Below are 18,842 nucleotides of genomic sequence, written 5' to 3' on the forward strand. Positions count from 1 at the left end.
CTGCTTGTGTTCCCTGTCAAATAAAATCTTAAAAAAAAAAAAAATGAGATAGGTTCACCTTGGTGGTAGGATAACACAAAACTCATCACAAATTCATGTTAACATATTAAAAACCATTATGTTTGATTAATTGAAGTACATTCAGTTCACACATAGACTATGTTATGCATTTCAAATCCACTGTTACACTTATTCAAAATACGGAATACAAGCGTTAACCCCCATAGCTGATATCATGATGTAGAACTGACTTCCTTAAGTTCCAGTGCTACTGACAGTCGCAACAGATGTGTATGTCCAGCTACATGGCATGGTTTAGAGAAGAGTTAGATAACCTCCTTCTGTTATCGGGCAGGATTTCTTCATTTCAGCCGCATCCACTACTATTCGCTAAAGATCGCTATTATGAAGATACATCAGTAATTAACTGGTGTGCCACATTTTTCTTCCTTAAAGAGCAATCAGTAAAACCTTGTATGTCTAATATTCAGAAAGTTCTTTAGTTTTAGTAAATGGAGAAAAATAGTGTTCTGAACACCTATTTCATAGCAACTTATATCAATGCTATAACCCTAAGCAGTGTCTCCATTTAGATTTTCTTTATTCATGTTGTGTATTACACAGTTCTTATCTTCCAAGGAAAATCTGGGATGCATGAGTCCCCCTGAGTGCAGCAGGGCATCGGATGCCGTTGATGGAGAGAAATCAGGCTCACGGATTCATGCACCCAGTACAAGTAAGTCAATCTCCAGAAGTGATTTGAGAATAAAGTACATTAATATTTGCTGGTCACAAACCTCAAAAAGGCTCAATATAACAAAAAGCACATCAAAACTAATTGTAACCTTGGGACGCCTGGGTGGCTCAGTTGGTTAAGCAGCTGCCTTCGGCTCAGGTCATGATCCCAGCGTCCTGGGATTGAGTCCCACATCGGGCTCCTTGCTCCGCAGGGAGCCTGCTTCTCCCTCTGACTCTGCCTTCCACTCTGTCTGCCTGTGCTCGCTCTCGCTCTCTGACAAATAAATAAATAAAATCTTTAAAAAAAAAAACTAATTGTAACCTTGTAAAACCTCCCCCACTGAATCATTCCAACGTAACAGCATATGCATTTTCCAAGTGTTTAACTTGATCTTTTTCCTTGGACTAACGAGTACTGTCTGAATAGAGGGACTGGTACACGCCTTTTATGTGATATCTGTGACATTTATTGACATTAGATGTTCAATCAGAGAGTTTTCTAATTATTTGTATGATTCAATTTACCTTCTTTAGCACTTTCTGTGTTTGTGAACGTGTATATTAAAATGAGGGTCTTTCCATAATCATCTTTCTAGGGTTTGAATCTAGTGTGCAATTTGGGACACTGAGTATAGACTGAATTCCAGTTAAAGGTCTCACCACATTCATCACATTTTACCATGTTGCTCCCATATGATTACTATGATGTTGTGAGTTTCAGGGAGACGGTGGACTTCTTTAGATGTGTATAGTTATTCTCCAGTTATATCGGATGCAAGGTCTGTGATGTAAGGGTTTTACAGTCCTTACTCCTAGTCTTTACATTTTTAAAGTTTCTTGCTAGTATGACTTCTATGATGTTTGCTAAGGTGTGAGCGCCGGTAAAAGGCCTTGCCACATTCTTCGCATTTGTAAGGTTTCTCTCCAGTATGAGTTCTGTGATGTGTAAGAAGGTTTGAGTGCAATGAAAAGGCCTTGCCACATTCCTTACATTTGTAAGGTTTTTCTCCAGTATGATTTCTGTGATGTACAGTAAGAGATGAGCTCTGGTGAAAGGCCTTGCCACATTCTTGACATTTGTAAGGTCTCTCTCCAGTATGAATTCTGAGGTGATTAGTAAGGGCTGAGTGACACTTAAAGGCCTTGTCACATACTTGACATTTGTAAGGTCTCTCTCCAGTATGAACCCTGTGATGTCGAGTAAGGTGTGAGCGCTGTTTAAAGGCCTTGCCACATTCCTTACATTTGTAAGTTTCCTCTCCAGTATGAAATCTGAGATGATTACTAAGGGCTGAGTGACACTTAAAGGCCTTGTCACATTCTTGACATCTGTAAGGTTTCTCTCCACTATGAACTCTGTGATGTCGAGTAAGGACTGAAAGCTGTGTAAAGGCCTTGCCACATTCCTTATATTTGTAAGGTTTCTCTCCAGTATGAATTCTGTAATGTTGAATAAGTGTTGAGTGAATTTTAAAAACTTTGCCACATTCTTTACATTTGTAGAGTTTCTTTCCAGTATGGATTTTTCTATGTTTCCTTAGGGATGAGCAGTACTTAAAGGTTTTACCACATTCTTCACATTTGTATGATTTTACTTCAGTACTCATTTGCTGATGCTGAGATCGGGTTGAGTGCCAGTCAAAGACTTTACCACATCCCTTAAAAATGCGTGTTTTCTCTCCACTAGAGATCATCTTGTTTCTACTTAGTCTTGATGACTGACTAAATGTGGGATCACGTTTAGCATATCTGAATGGGTTTTTGGCCTCATGAATTCTCTGATCATCACCAATACTGGAGGACTGCTGAGGACCATTCTCACACTGACTGGATTCATCAGAATTTTCTCCCAAATGGATACTCTCATGTGTAATAAGGTTAGACCTCTGATGAAAGACTTCCCCACATTTATAACATTCATACTGGTTCTCTGAAAACTGAGTCCTCACACATCTCTGAAAACTGCAGCCCTGATTAAGTGTTTTCTCAGATTCAGGGCACTGAGCATTGCTGTCTCCATTGGAAGGGCTCTGGTCATTCTGGAGGGTCGACTCCTCAGTGAAGCCCCTCTCGTATGGATCCCGCTTAGCACTTTGTTCTTCATTATTCAGTCTCTGATTTTCAGAAGTATCTGATGGAAAGGTCAATCCTATCCCATTTTGAAAATGGTTCCAATCATTATTTCAGCATGGACTAGATAACTTTCCAGATTGTCCAAACTGTCTTTCCACAAAGAGCTATGTTTGGATACTTGATTGGAGCTTTTGCTGACAGAAACACACTGCTTTCTGGAAGCAGCTGACTTAAAAAGGGAGGCTTTCCACGATGTTTTATATCCTTCACTATTCGGGTCATTTTGAGTCTTATTAGATGCCGTTGCCTCAGATGGGCTATGTCCTTCATGGTATCTTTGATGCCCTTCCCTCTCCCTATCACTGTCCCAGTTTATCATTAAGTATACATTTTTAAGAGCACTATCTTTGTACCTACTCATTGTCACTTTCTGTAAAGAAGCTTCTATGCTCAACTTTTCCAGGAAGTTCTGAGTGTCATGTGAAGATATGGCTGAAAGATATCAAATAAGAGAAAAGTAAAGTCATTGCACTTACTACTTTCAGATGAATATACTGATGATTTGTAACATACAAGCTTCCAGTCAATCAAAGAGTGTCAGAAAGATGGCTGGGAAGGAATCATCAGAATTTCCTTCCTCCATGGATACCTTACCTTTGAACACAACATACTGACCACATATCCTAATAGATAATTCTGTGATACTGTCATGTTGTAGCACAAATCATTTCCTGTATCTCAAATAATCTGGAAAATTGCCACATGAGCATAAAATTAGAAGGATGGTTATTTAAACATAAAACTGAAATGAACCAAATAGAAAAAAATCCAACATACTCAAGTATTTACAGGTAAAGACTGTAAGCTTCTCTATGATCAGAAATGAAGTAATGAAGTAACCCCACCACCGCCTTCAACATGGTACTGGATATTCTAGTCAGAAAAACTATGGAAGAAAAAAACAAAAAGACTCCAAACTGAAAAACAAAAACAAAACAAAACAAAAAACACACTATCTGTATTCACAGATGACATGATCTATAAACAACCCTAAAGAATCCTAATTTAATTTTTCTGTGTTTTCCTATTGTTTATTTTGCTAAACATTGTCTACAACACTTTCCATTTTCAAAAAAATTTTTTTAATGCAATACATGGCTGAGTTTAAAAAAAAAAAAAAAAAAGAGTTGGAAGGGTGCTTGGGTGGCTTGGTGGGTTAACCCTCTGCCTCCAGCTCAGGTCATGATCTCAGGGTCCTGGAATCGAGTCACACATTGGGCTCTCTGCTTGGCAGGGACCCTGCTTCCTCCTCTCCTCTCTCCGCCTGCTTCTCTACCTACTTGTGATCTCTGTCTGTCAAATAAATAAATCTTTAAAAAGAAAAGAGAGAGAGAGAGAGAGCTGGAATAAAAAACAAAAAACAAACAAACAAAAAAACCTTAACTTTCCATGAGAAACAAGGAAAGGAAAAAACTTAGATGAAATTTAGTAGTACAAGGAAGTAACAAAGATAAATCTGAAATAAATAAAATAGAGACCAGAATAGTAACAGAACAATGAATGAAATGCCCAATTTACCTGAAATACTAAAACTGGCTCTGCTTTAATTTGGTCAGCATTTATATACTACCAAATCAGATAACTTAGGAATAAAAACAATAACAACAATAGATAATTCCTAAAATTGCACAAGTCACTAAGACTGAATTATCAACTCTCTACCAAATAAATGGGAACTCTTCTTATACCAGAAACAGGAATTTAAGTTATATTTGGAAACAAAACTCTCCCAGCACATAAAAGCCCAAGACCTAGGCAGTTACAACATTTGATGTACGTTACTGAGTTCCCTAAATCAAATCTTCTCTCTTTTGCTCAGATTATTTTCCTTTTTTGTGTCCTTGAGGTCAGAAAGTCCTTCCTCTGTTTCTTCTAGCTGGCTATTTATTGCTTCAATCCTCTTTTCTCACTGATTGTTAATCACTGTTAATCTCACTGATTTTTTTAAAAAATTATTTATTTGAGAGAGAAACAGAGAGAGAGAGAAAGAGCATGAGTAGGAGCTACAGAGGGAGAGGGAGAGTATCAAGTAGACAGCACACTGATGTCGACACTGACCTGGGGCTGGATCCTATGATCCTGAAATCACTACCTAAGCTTAAACCAAGAATCAGATATAATTGTGACACCCATGTGCTCCATTTTTTTCCCTTTTACCTCTTGTCTCTGTAAAGTTCTGGGAACTCTTTTCTCAAACCTGTGAGTATCCCTATGATTGTTGCCTTTAGTTGTCCATTAGGTATGTTACTGATAACTGCATCCCTTCTATCTCTGGCCATGGCCGTATTTTTTTGTTTCTTTTGGGATAAATTCTTCCATCTTGGCATTTTGTCTAAGTCTGCTTTCCTCTCCGTGTTAGAAAAGCCAGTGATGTGTCCTGCTACATCCTTCTAGTCAGTGGTCCGCAGAGGCTCTCCTTACCTTATGTAGACAGTATTTGCTCCTGGGTCTGAATGTGGTCAGTTTTAATGAGGTGAGCTCTGGCCTGCTTGTGAAATGAGACCTGAAGTCACCTCCACCAGAACGGAGTTTGTGCAGAACTCTCTGCTCAGGAGATGTGGTGTGGGCAGGGGCCCACCATTCTGGGCCTGAGATAAGCTAGACTGAGATGGTCAGTCCAACCAGAGCACAGGGGCCTGGGGCTTAGGAAGCAAGCCAGAGAGCCAATGTCCTCACTGACTGGGACACTGGGACACTGTTCTGAGATTATGCTACAGGGCAGGAGAGGGAAATGGTGCCATCTAACGCCTGTGTTCTTAGACACATATCCCACTGAATGTTTCCTCACAGGGAAACACTCCTAGACTAGTGAATACTCTTCCCACTGTGTCCCCCAGTCATTCTTCTGATCACTGTCTGCAGGTTGTCTGTACCCAGGTTGCTTGCCTTCCTTCTCTCCAGGAGTAGCACAGCACCTTCTTGGCTCTATCCCAGCCAAGGCTGCTGAACTTTAAAACTCTAGGCTTTAACACCTGCTAGTTCCAAGAACTCATGAAATTCATCCACTCTTGTTTTGCACACCAGGGGCTTTGGAGAAACATTCTCCTTGTGCGTTCCCTCTGTCATGCCACTATCTCCACAACCAGGGATCCCTGCCTTCCATAGCACTATAATTCTTCCCTCCCTCAACCATGTCTCCAAACTTTCTGCCATCTATGATGTGGCCTCTTTACTCCTTTAACTTGGGGAGTATGATCTGTCAGTCTCCATGGCCATTTCTGGAGTACTGAGGGTGATTTGGTACTTATCTAATTGTGTTCCTGAGATGTGATGAGTCTAGCGTCCTCCGATTCCAAGGCCATTTTCCTCTCCTGGAAATCCTTGTTGTTAGAAACCTGTGAAAAGGGGTGCCTGGGTGGGTTAGTGGGGTAAAGTCTCTGCCTTTGGCTCAGGTCATGATCCCAGGGTCCTGGGATTGAGCACTGCATCAGGCTCTCTGCTCAGTAGGGAGCCAGCTTCCCCCTCTCTCTGTCTGCCTCTCTGACTACTTGTGATCTCTGTCTGCAAAATAAATAAATAAGATATTTGAAAAAATAAAAATTCCCTGTGAAAACTAAAAAAAAAAAAAAAATTACAACACTAGAGTATACAAACCGAACACATAAAAAATTTGTTGTTTCTACATAAAAAAGAATTCCAAAAGTTAAGACATAATACATTTAGAGGGTCTTCCCCCAAATAAAATGCTTATAATTCAACATAATGATATCAAATCTGGAACAATGAAAACTATGAATAGTGTGCAGGAATTGAAAGAAGAAATAAGTGGGAACACATCAATGTTCTTTCACTCAAATACTTAAGACTATTGACCTATCAATAAAACTTCAATTGACCGGGACACCTGGGTGGCTCAGTTGGTTAGGCGGCTGCCTTTGGCTCAGGTCATGATCCCAGCATCCTGGGCTCGAGTCCCACATCAGGCTTCTTGCTCAGCAGGGAGCCTGCTTCTCCCTCTGCCTCTGCCTGCCTCTCTGTCTGCCTGTGCTCACTCTCTCTGACAAATAAATAAATAAATAAATAAAATCTTTAAAAAAATAATTGACCTACAGATTTAATGTACTCTCTATCAAATTCCCAATGCTGTTTTTGCAGAAAGAACAAAATGTACCCTAACTTTACATGGATGTCACAGGATAACACATACCCAGAATGATGTGGAAAATTAACAGCACACATCATGATTTAAGGCATACTGCAAAGTCACAGTTACCAAAATAATATACTACAGACATAAAGATAAGCATAGAATAAGGGAAGAGTGTAGGTGATCTAGACATATAATTCTCCAATGTTAACTGTGCATGACAATCAACTGAGACCTTGTTAAAATTCATATTCTGATTTTGATTTCTGGGTTGGGTCTAAGTTTCTATATTTCTCACAGGTGTGCAACTGATGCCCACATTTTCAATTCCAAGGTTCTAAATTCCATAAATGAATAAGTGAATAAATGATGGATGGATGAATGAACAAATGAATGAATGAATGAATAAAATAAAAATAAAAAATAAAATAAAAATAAAAAATAAAATAAAAATCATGGATGGGGCTGCATCAGTTGCTCAGTTGGGAAAGCATCTATTTTGGCTCAGGTAATGTTCTCAGGGTTTTGGGACTGAGCCCCACAGCAGGTTTTGTGCCTCTCTAGAGATACATGAAGGATGGAGATAAATCAAAGGAGTAGTTAGTTCTAAGATCATGGCAATGGGAATCCATCACAAGAAACTACTTGTGGACATGTTCCACTGAAAAACAAATCATAGATTTTACACGTCAGTACTAGTCATGACAGTCCTGCATGGAGAACCATCCCCGCTCCTTTTAAGAGTAGAATGATGTGACTGGCATCCACACAATGGAACAGGATCGATCTATTCTAATGAATGATGCACAGTAACATGCAGGAAAACCAACCAATTCACAAAGACAGAGAAAGAAAAAAAAAAGCCAAATATAAGAGTCCCCATTGCCTGATCATATTTCTACAAAGTAAAAAAGGGAGCACAGCAATCCCTTGCCTTAGATGCTGAAACAGTGCTGAGCTTAGGGGAAAAGTTACTGAGACCTCAAAAGGAGTTAAGAGGACAATATTGTGTTTCATTACCTCTATGGCTTATACAGATGAGAAAAGTTTGTGAAATTCCATCCATGAAGCTCTTCGCTTATGATCTGCACATGTGACTCTACTTTCCTTTTTTTAAAAGATTTTATTTATTTGACAGACCGAGATCACAAGGAGGCAGAGATGCAGGAAGAGAGAGGGGGGAAGCAGGCTCCCCACCAAGCAGAGAACCCTATGTGTGGCTTGATCTCAGGACCCCAAAACCATGACCTGGGCTAAAGGCAGAGGCTTAACCCACTGAGCCACCCAGGTGCCCAAATAAATAATTAAAAAAAAAAAAAACTTAAATTAAAAAATAGACACAGGGGCACCTGGGTGGCTCAGTGGGTTAAGCCTCTGCCTTCAGCTCAGGTCATAATCTCAGAGTCCTCGGATCAAGCCTGACGTCGGACTCACTGTTAAGTGGGAGCCTGCTTCCCTCCCCCCGCCCCCCCTGCCTACTTTTTCTCTCTCTCTGTCAAATAAGGAAATAAAATTGTTAATAAAAAAGTAGAAATAAAAGCCTCATCATCAAAAACCTAGATATAAGTATTAGCAATATACATATACTAACAAACTGAAATTAAAATAGGAAGGAATTTCACACTGTGACTAGATTTTAAAAGCATGCTTTAAATGCATGCTTAACCCTGACAGCATGATGAACATGGCTGGCAGCACAGACGCAATTCCTCTGGAAATCGGCCATTATCCCGTGTTTCCCTACAAACCCCCAGACCCTTTCTGTGAGTGGGCTGCAGGTTTGGAGGCCCCAACCTGCTGAAGCCTCCTTGGCTGACAAAGTAATGAAGCTACAGCTGCCCTTGATCCCCAGTTCTGTCTGCACGTTCTGATTTGGGTTTGAAGTGTGGAGGTCAGTTCACACAACGGAATGAATGTGAGGAGAGGAAAATTTGTTCTCCTCACTCCATTCTCCATTCCTTGGTTTGTCGAATACTTAAAATGAGGTAAGACAGATTCATGAGGAAAAAAAAAAAAAATTCCTAATTATGAGCGTCTGAAAGACATGAGGCTCAAAGACAGGCAATGGAAGCATGCATGCCACCGTGACTTAAAAAAAGGAGGGAAGGATTTAGAATTGCAAACAGGAGTCATAAACTTACAGGAGAATGGAAAGATGAAATCTACACTGAATAATGCTTTGACCCTCCAGGTAGACAACTCTTGAGGATGTAAAAAGTTAATCTTTGGTGTCAACAGTCTTTCTGATGGAGGTCCTCCATCTAATCGATTCTTGGTATGTATCACAGACAAAGAAGGTAATTTGTACCTCCTATTTCTGCATACTTGGTACTTTTGGCACCTTCAAGAAGCAGGGCAGAGCGGAGAACCCAGAAGAGCCCGGGGGCAGAAGTTGGGACTGCTTAGCTCCCTGGGTCAGCCATCTTGGAACACAGGTTTTCCTTATCACTACAGGACAGTTTTCTTCCTCAGCTGACACACGTCCTAGTGATTTACAAGGAAGAAGCTTTCTTATCCTATCTATAGCCTAACTTCCAGAGACCCATTAACTCAGTTTCCTGATGCCCTAACATCACCCTCCCCTCCATAAAATTGAGGGAGGCTGAGGCAGAAGGAAAGGTACGTAAAATTAAATTTCTTCTAAACCTGAAACCAAATCAAAAGGATGTGTGATAGAATACAACAGTCCTCCAGGAATATGGTGACTGTCTTCATATCCGTAGCTCACTGGAGGGAAAAACAGCCTTTGCTTGACAATAACCAGGTCCCCATTCTCTTGAGAGTCTTCTTTCACATATGACAGTCCTTCTGGACCCCTGTTTGTCCTCAACTTCCCAGCTCCCAATTATATAATCAGTGACAAATCAGGAAAATGAGCAGCTCTTTCTGCTTAGGGGTCCTGTCCCAGTGCTTTAAGAAACCACCGATTTTAAACAAAGACATCTCAAGAATTCTTTCTTGGTCATCAGTTCCAGATTCCACCCCACTGAACCTCACCTATATTCCAAAACCCCATCAAGTTTCATATTGCTTATTGGTGAATGGACAGAGTCACGAGAGCCTTTAAGAATGTAGCAACCAGCACTTAGCAACACTTGCTAAATCCTTATCCTAACTATGCAGGCTGTAAATCAGTCTTCTGGGCTAAAAGTGTTTTGCTTCTATATCTCATCTTTTCACCAAGTAACAATTTTCTGTCCTTAAGTTACTTTTTTGTAGCTCCAAGTATTCTTTGGATTCCACTTCATTTGCACATAGTATTAGTTTCAGCAGGAGAATTTCTATTCTCCACTTACATACAACACCCAGCAGTCATCACGGTGTGCTACTTAACCCATCACCCATTGCATCCACCCCTCCCACCCACTCCCTATCCAACCACCCTTAGGTTGTTCTCGACAGTTAAAAGAGTCTGTTCTGTGAGGGCACCTGTGTGACTCAGTCATTGAGCATCTCCCCTCAGCTCAGGTCATTATCCCAGGGTCCTGGGATCAAGACCAACATTGGGATCCTTGCTAAGTGGAAAGCCTACTGCTCCCTCTCCCCCTGCTTGCATTTCCTGACAAATAAAATCTTTTTAAGATTTTATTTATTTATATATATATATATATTTATTTATTTTTAAAGATTTTATTTATTTATTTGAGAGAGAGACAGTGAGAGAGAGCATGAATGAGGAGAAGGTCAGAGGGAGAAACAGACTCCCCGTGGAGCTGGGAGCCCGATGTGGGACTCAATCCCGGGACTCCAGGATCATGACCTGAGCCGAAGGCAGTCATCCAACCAACGCCTGGACACCCAGGCGTCCCTAAGATTTTATTTATTTATCTGACAGAGAGACATCACAAATAGGCAGGGAGGCAGGCAGAGAGAGAAGGGGAGAAAAAAAGCGAAATCCTTCTTGAATATGGTGATTTCAGTGCGGTGTAGAGAAATAAGGCATCTGACTGGGAAGATCTCATGGAAAATAACATGGCATGTGATGAAACCAAAGAAATTTGTTACTTGAATTGTATTGTAACTTCATTTTGGTGAGGACTAGTCCTCTTCTGGTTATAAGTCACAGATTCTGAGAGGGCATGTGGTTCTGCTTCTTTTTGTGTACCTAAAGTGGCCAGAAATCAGTGCTTCTGATTTCCAACTTGCAACACTTGGGCTGGACTGTTTTCAGGCAGATATGCTCACTGCCTCTCACTGCTGAACTGATTCTCTAACAAATCCATGCCTCTTTACAGAGGAAGAGCCTAGAACTGTACTTACTACCAGGCTGAGGAAAGGAAGAAATGTACCACACAGCAGTGAAGCAGCTTCCCTGAAGGATCACCCAACCACACTGGATCTGACCTTTACTGGGGTGATCTACATAGGAAAGGAGGACTTGGAAGCAACTACATCACATGCCTTGCTGATCTGGCCTATTCCACTGTCCAGAAGGCTTCTTCATCTCACACATCTATTCTACCTTGTGACATCTTATTTATTTATTTATTTATTTATTTATTTATTTATTTATTTGACAGACAGAGATCACAAGTAGGCAGAGAGGCAGGCAGAGAGAGAGAGAGGGAAGCGGGCTCCCTGCCAAGCAGATAGCCCGATGCAGTGCTTGATCCCAGAACCCTGAGACCATGACCTGGGCCAAAGGCAGAGGCTTTAACCCACTGAGCCAGTCAAGTGCCCCTCTACCGTGTGACATCTTAAAGCTGCCCACATGACTGCATTCTCCAACACCCTCCTCCATCCCTCGTCATGGATCTAGGCAGGGATAGTACAGTAATCACTGACATCCAACAGGATTAGTCCTCAGGAAGACACAGGTTGATCAAATCATAAGGATAAAGCAGGACCTCCCCACTCCTGAAAAACCCACATTTGCCATTTCCTTTTCCAATTACATCTATTCATCAGATGACATTCAGCAAGAGCTGCCTGTGCCTTTGCAGTGACTAAAGGGAGCCACCTCCGGGTCTGTCCCCACGTGGGAAAGATTTCCTCACATTTCCTTTCAATAGGCCTTGTCTTTCTCTCAAAGGATGGTGCCTTCCTCAAATTTTACTTAGATTCACATCCCACATCATTCATGTTGGAATTAATACCCATCGGCTTTCCATCTGTCTAATCTCAATGAAGCATTTTCTGAGGACACTCTCTCCATAGGACAGGCAAGAAAGAATGGTTGTGGTGCCTATGTAGCTGGAAAGAAAAATGAGGGTGAATACAACTGGAGATCTGGAGATAACTTCTACATCTAGGGAGTCCCTAGGGAACTTCTGGACACTTCTCCTCCTCTACATGCTAATTCTTCATCTTGAATATTTTCTGTCTCTTCCCTGGCTACCATCTCACTCCTATTGGGATAGATTTCTCTTTCTTATGGGGTATCTATGACACACATAACATGGTCATATGCACATGTGTACCTCATAGACACATCAAAATACCACTCAGTGTAGCACATGGGGCACATGCTTTCATTTGGGGCCATGGTGCAGTGCTAGAAGAGTCCCAAGTCTAAGTCCAGAATATGCCATTCCGACTAAAACAGATTTAGGGAAGGCCTGGGGGAAGGGGAGTCTTCCCTATGGGTCATGGGAGGGAAGGCATTGCAAGAAATAGAGATGGGGGTGCCTGGGTGATTCAGTGGGTTAAAGCCTCTGCCTTCAGCTCAAGTCATGATACCAGGGTCCTGGAATGGAGCCTCACATCAGGCTCTCTGATCAGCAGGGAGCCTGCTTCCCTTCCTCCTTCTCACTGCCTCCCTCTCTGCCTACTTGTGATCTCTGTCAAATACATAAATAAAATATTTTTTTAAATCTTAAAAAAAGAAAAAGGAAAGAAATAGAGATAGTTGCTCACAAGCATGGAGTGCAGATGTCATATGAGATGTTCCACTAATTTGTCACTCTGCAGCATGCTGACTGGGGAATGCACTCATGAGAAGGGTTCCTGTCAGTGCAAGGTCCCTGCAAAATTGCTGGCTCCACAAAATCAATGCCAAGTAGCAGCATCATGGAGTACATGAGCTAAAACATCAAAAATACCTATATGTCACGTGCTTCAGTAATACACCCAGAGTACTATCATCATATTCACAGAGAGAAAATCATAGGATAGACTAGGGGAAAAACAATCACATTCCCTTAAACCTTCAGAGCACTGGGAAAATGGATTCCTAAGTAAATTGTTTTACTCCAGTAACAGGTGATTGATTCCATCATTTACCTGCAACCTTGAATGAGATAGATTAACACTATAGATAGGATAACACCTCATTCATGACACACCCATATCAATACATGAAAAACCACTAGGTTTTATTAATGAAAATATATTGTTTACACATACACTAAGTTATGCATTTCAAACCCAGTCTATCATCACTGTTCGAAATACAGAATACACGTGTGCAAAACCGTTCAAGTGTTGTCGGAAGGATGTGGAGTACCTATTTCCCAAAATTTCAGGACTGAGGTACATTCCTAAGAAATGGGTATGTTTAGTGGTATGACACTGTAGGGAAGAGTTAGCTACCCTCCTTCAGTCATCTGTCAGGATTTCCTCATTTAACCACATCAAGTCATACTTTAATGATTTTGCTTACAAAGACACATCGGCAGCATACTGCCTGCCACCTCCTTTTTCTTAAAGAACAATTAGTAAAACTTATTTCTAATATTGAGGAAGTTCTTTACTTTAAAATATGGAGCAGTATGTGTTCTGAACACCTAGTTCATAGTAACATACATCAATGTTGTAACCATAAGCATCTCCACTGTGATTTTCCTCATATGTTGTATATTATATGGTCTTATGTCTTCTGTGGAAAATTAGGCCTGTGTGCGCCCCACTTAATGTAGCAGGGCATCTAGTATCTTTAATGGAGCAACAATCAGCCACATGGTCTTCCCGACTCAGTAGGGATAAAGGGATTTTCGGTAGAGATTTCAGAGTAAAATAAAATTGTTTGTCACAAATCTCAAATAAGGTCAATGTAAAAAATGTTAAAAAATATATTGAAATTAAACACATGTAAAAGCCTATCTATTAAATCTGTTGAAACAGAATAGTATATACCTTTTCTGAGTGTTTGATTTTTCCTTGTAATAACTATTTTCTTTTTTTTTTAAGATTTTATTTATTTGACAGACAGATCACAAGAAGGCAGAGAGGCAGGCAGAGAGAGAGGAGGAAGCAGGCTGAGCAGAGAGCCCATGCGGGGCTTGATCCCAGGACCCTGGGATCATGACCTAAGCCAAAGGTAGAGGGTTTAATTCACTGAGCCACCCAGGTGCCGCTGTAATAACTATTTTCAGAGTAATGTCTGAATTGAGTTCCTTCATTCGTTACATTTATTGGCACCTGAGTTAAATTAGAAAGTCATCTAAATATTTATGTCTTTAAATTTACTTTATTTAATGCACTCTCCGGTGTTTGCTCCAGTGTGTATTAAAATGAAGGTCTTTCCACATTCATTAGTTCCAAGGGTTTGAATCTAGTAAGCATTTTGTGATACTGAGTAAATACTGAATTCCAGAAAAGGCATGTCTTGTCCACTTTCTTTACATTTTAGAGTTCTTCTGCTACATGGTAACTATGACTTGAAATAAGTTGGGAGTTCCAGTGAGAGGTCAGGCACATTCTGTGTAAAGTTACTCTCCTATATAAAATCGCTGACATGAAGTCAATGAAGAAAAGGCCATAGATGTTTTCACACATACATTATGGCTGTAGATTACTCTCCACTTATGAATTTGGCAATGTCGAGTAAGGTTTGAGGGCCACATAAAGGTCTTGCCACATTCTTCACATTCATAAGGTTTCTCTCCAGTATGAATTTGGTGATGTGCAGTAAGTCTTGAGCTGTCATGAAAGGCCTTGCCACATTTGTTACATTGGTAAGGCTTCTCTCCAGGGTGAATTCGGTGATGTTTAGTAAGGGATGTGACCCACATAAAGGCCTTTCCACAGTCATTATATTTGTAAGGTTTTTCTCCAGTGTGAATTCGGTGATGTTTAATAATATCTGAGGGTATCTTAAAGGCCCTGCCACACTGTTTACATTTGTAAGGATTCTCCCCAGTATGAACTCGGTGATGCTGAAGAAGCCCTGAAGCCCTCTGCTTAAAGGCCTTGTCACATTCTTGACAGTGGTAAGGTTTCTCTCCAGTATGAATTCTGTAATGTTGGGTAAGCACTGAGCTCTGTTTAAAGGTCTTGCCACATTCACGACATTAGTAAGGTTTCTGTCCCGTATGAAGTTTGTGATGTTGAATAAGGTCTGCAGGGTGCATAAAGGCCTTGCCACACTCTTGACATTGGTAAGGTTTCTCTCCAGTATGAACTCGGTGATGTTGAGTAAGCTCAGAAGGCCACATAAAGGCCTTTATGGCTGAGAAGGAGTCATCAGGACTTCGTTTCTCCATGGACACACAACATGGCACACAATGTACTGAGCAGATTCTAACAGATAATTCTGTGGTATGGTCATAGTGTAGCACCAATCAATTTCCTGTATCTCTAACAATCAGGAAAAGGGTCACATGAGCTCAAAATTAGCAGAACCGTGGATATTGAAACAGAAAACTGAAATGAACCAACTCTAGTACAGTAAAAATAGGAACGTATCAACCACAGGAAGAGTTTGCCAGAAATGATTAACAACATTGACAGCCCATGAACTAAATATAGAATAAAGAAAAGTTAAACTAAAATGAGAGGTGAAAAGGCAAAAGGAGAACATAACTGACTATAGGAATCAAATAAGTGGCAACAGTGGATAATCAGGGACCACAAACTCACACCAAAAGAGGAGTATAAATGTAAAAAAAAAAAAGTATAAACAATTTAGACTTCAGCATTCAGAAAGCCAAAACAAAAACCCAAAAAGTGATCTATAACCACAAACCAGAATAAAAGAGAAATAAAAGAAAAAATCCAACAAACAAAATTTGTGTGCCAAATGAATTCACTGGATGTTCAAACAGACACAGAAGGAGAAAGGACTGCAAATCTTCTCAAACATTTCCAAGGAGAGTCAATCAGGAGAACTAAGAGAACACTCTCTCTGTGACACCAGCATTACCAGCTCATGAAAGCCAGACAAAGACACTACAAACAACAAAGTTTACAGGCTACTGCCTGTGACCAATATTCACTCAAAGCCCACAAGAAATAGCAATCTGAATCAACAGCACATTTTCCCTTTTTACAAGATCATCAAGTGGGAATCAGACCTGGAATTAAGGGTGCTCCAACATACAGAAAACCATAAATTCAAGACTCCACATTAACAGAACGAAGGGCAAAAATGACATGATCATATTAAGGGAGACAGAATACAAATATGGGAGTATTGGACAACATGTCATGCTAAAAACACTCAAGGTAGAGAATGAAGGAAACCCCAACCTAATGAATGCCACAGATGTATGAAAAGCTGAAACCTATTCAGTAGGGACAGTCTGCAAGCTTCTCCTCTATGATCAGCAGGTAATGAATTGACCCCACCACTGCCTTTGAGTAGAGTACAGGATTCTCTATACAGAATAATTATGCAACCATAAATATGGTAAAGGAATCTAAACTAAACAAGAAACAGTAAAACTATCTCTGTTCACACATGACATGATTACAGAAATCCCTAAAAATTATCTTAATTTTTTTACTATTTTCAGTCATTATTTGTTTATTTCTTTTTTTTTAAATTTTTTAAAGATTTTTTTTATTTATTTGACAGAGAGAGAGAAAGAGGTCACATGGAGTCAAAGAGGCAGGCAGAGAGAGAGGAGGAAGCAGGCTTTCTGCTGAGTGGAGAGCCCAGAACCCTGGGATCATGACCTGAGCCAAAGGCAGAGGCTTTAACCCACTGAGCCACCCAGATGCCCCTTGTTTATTTCTGCCAGTTTCCTGAGTACACTTTGTTTTTTATTTTTGTTATGTTATACAATACAGGTAACAAAAAATTTCCACCAGAAGAACTAATAAAGGAGACATTTAGATGAAAGTTAGTAGAGAGGAATGCCTGGGTAGCTCAGTGGGTCAAGACTCTGCCCTCAGCTCAGGTCATGATCAGCAGGTAATAATCAGCAGGTAATGAATTGACCTCAGCAGGGAGCCTGCTTCCCCCTCTCGGCCTGCCTCTCTGCCTACTTGTGATCTCTCTGTCAGATAAATAAAAAAACATTTTTTTTTAAAGAAACTTAGTAGAGGAATGAAAATAACGAAGGAATATCTGAAATAAATAGATAGCACATTAATACTAACAGAATACCGAAAGTAATGCCCATTTTGATCAAAAATAAAAGTGGCAAAACTCTAAATCCCACAAACTGCTATATAATAACAAATACAGAGGCACCTCTGCCTTCAGCTCAGGTCAAGGATTCCATAGTCATGGGATGGAGTCCCCACAAGGGGCTCCAGACCTGACCTGCTCAGGCTCCAAAATCAGTAAGAAACCTGTTTCTGCCTCTCCCATTCCCCATACTTATGTTCCCTCTCCTGCTGTGTCTCTGTCAAATAAACAAAATCTTTTTGTTTCTTTTAAAAAGATTTTATTTATTTATTTAACAGACAGAGATCACAAGTAGGCAGTGAGGCAGGCAGGGAGAGAGGAAGGGAAGCAGGCTCCCTGCCGAGCAGAGAGCCTGATGTGGGCTTGATTCCAGAACCCTGGGATCATAACCTGAGCTGAAAGCAGAGGCTTTAACCTAAAGAGCCACCCAGGCACCCAAAATAAACAAAATCTTAAAAAACAAAACCAAAAACAAATAGAGTAATTTAGAACAAAAGAAAGATAATTTCTAAAAACAGACAAGTTATTAAGAATAAATTACTAGGGTCATGATCCCAGGGTTCTGGGATCAAGCCCACATCAGGCTCTCTGCTCAGCAGGGAGCCTGCTTCCCTTCCTCTCTCTCTGCCTGCCTCTCTGCCTACTTGTGATCTCTGTCTGTCAAATAAATAAATAAATAAAATTTTAAAATAAAAAAGTTACTAACCTTGAACCAAAGAATTTGGAATTCACCTTAGACCAATAAACAGCATGAGGGTTGAATTTGGAAGAAATACTCTCCCAGCACAGAAAAGCACAGAAAAAAAACAAAACAAAACAAGACAAAACAAACAAAACAAAACAAAACAAACAAACAAACAAACAAACAAAAACTGGGAATCTTACTACTTTTGATGGTGGCAATGAGCTACCTAAATAAATCCTGTGTTAGGGGAACCTGGGTGGCTCAGGGGGTTAAGCATCTGACTTCAGCTCAGGTCATGATTCCAAGGTCCTGGGATTGAGCCCTGCATAGTGCTCTCTGCCAGCGGGGAGCCTGCTTCTCCACCTCTCTCTCTACCTGCCTCTCTGCCTACTTGTGATCACTGTCTGTCAAATAAATTAATAAATCTTAAAAAAAAAAAATCCCATGTTGCATGATTCTTTTCCCTCCCTTGGTTCCGATTCAGTATTTCCCTTTATTTTGCCTTTTATGTGACAGTCATTCTTCTGCTCCTTCCAGCCTTCTCTTAACATCAAGCCTGTTTCTAATCTAGCTTATTGCATTGTTCATCTACGTTTGATTTTTAAAAAGACATATATTGGGGGATGGGGGTCCTAAGAGTTTGGGTGGGAGCGAGAGAGAGATGGAATCACATGCAGGCATCACACTGAGTACAGAGGTTGACTTGAGCCTGGATTCCAGGACCCTGAGATCAAGATCTGAGCAGAAACCAAGAGCCTGGGGCTAAATGGAATAAGCCACCCAGACACCCAACTTTTTTTTTTGTTGTTGTTGACTTTTATCCCTGTGGTAAACTTCTCACTATTCTTTTCTCAACTCCTTGAGTATCATTATGATTGCTGCCTTAAATTCTCCATCAAACTCCT

General features: G+C 40.4%; 3 protein-coding genes and 1 pseudogene across 3 annotated transcripts in view; 1 reads left to right on the forward strand and 3 right to left on the reverse strand.

The window, feature by feature from the left end:
- LOC116580003 lies at positions 1-15,346 on the reverse strand (annotated as a pseudogene).
- LOC116579132 (zinc finger protein 11-like) overlaps positions 1-18,842 on the reverse strand; it is a 1,039,038-nt gene that overhangs the window by 533,753 nt on the left and 486,443 nt on the right.
- LOC116579165 (putative protein ZNF720) overlaps positions 1-18,842 on the forward strand; it is a 794,777-nt gene that overhangs the window by 452,308 nt on the left and 323,627 nt on the right. The gene's annotated exons all lie outside the window — the stretch shown is intronic.
- Positions 15,326-18,842, reverse strand: part of LOC116579162 (putative protein ZNF720) — a 13,987-nt gene continuing 10,470 nt past the window's right edge. Inside the window, exon 4 of the mRNA XM_032324156.1 lies at positions 15,326-15,475. Within this exon, the coding sequence (XP_032180047.1) occupies positions 15,342-15,475 (134 nt within the window). The 3' untranslated portion in view covers positions 15,326-15,341. The remainder of the gene's footprint in view (positions 15,476-18,842) is intronic.

The sequence above is a fragment of the Mustela erminea genome, chromosome 19, assembly GCF_009829155.1.
Source record: "Mustela erminea isolate mMusErm1 chromosome 19, mMusErm1.Pri, whole genome shotgun sequence".
Taxonomy (NCBI): domain Eukaryota; kingdom Metazoa; phylum Chordata; class Mammalia; order Carnivora; family Mustelidae; genus Mustela; species Mustela erminea.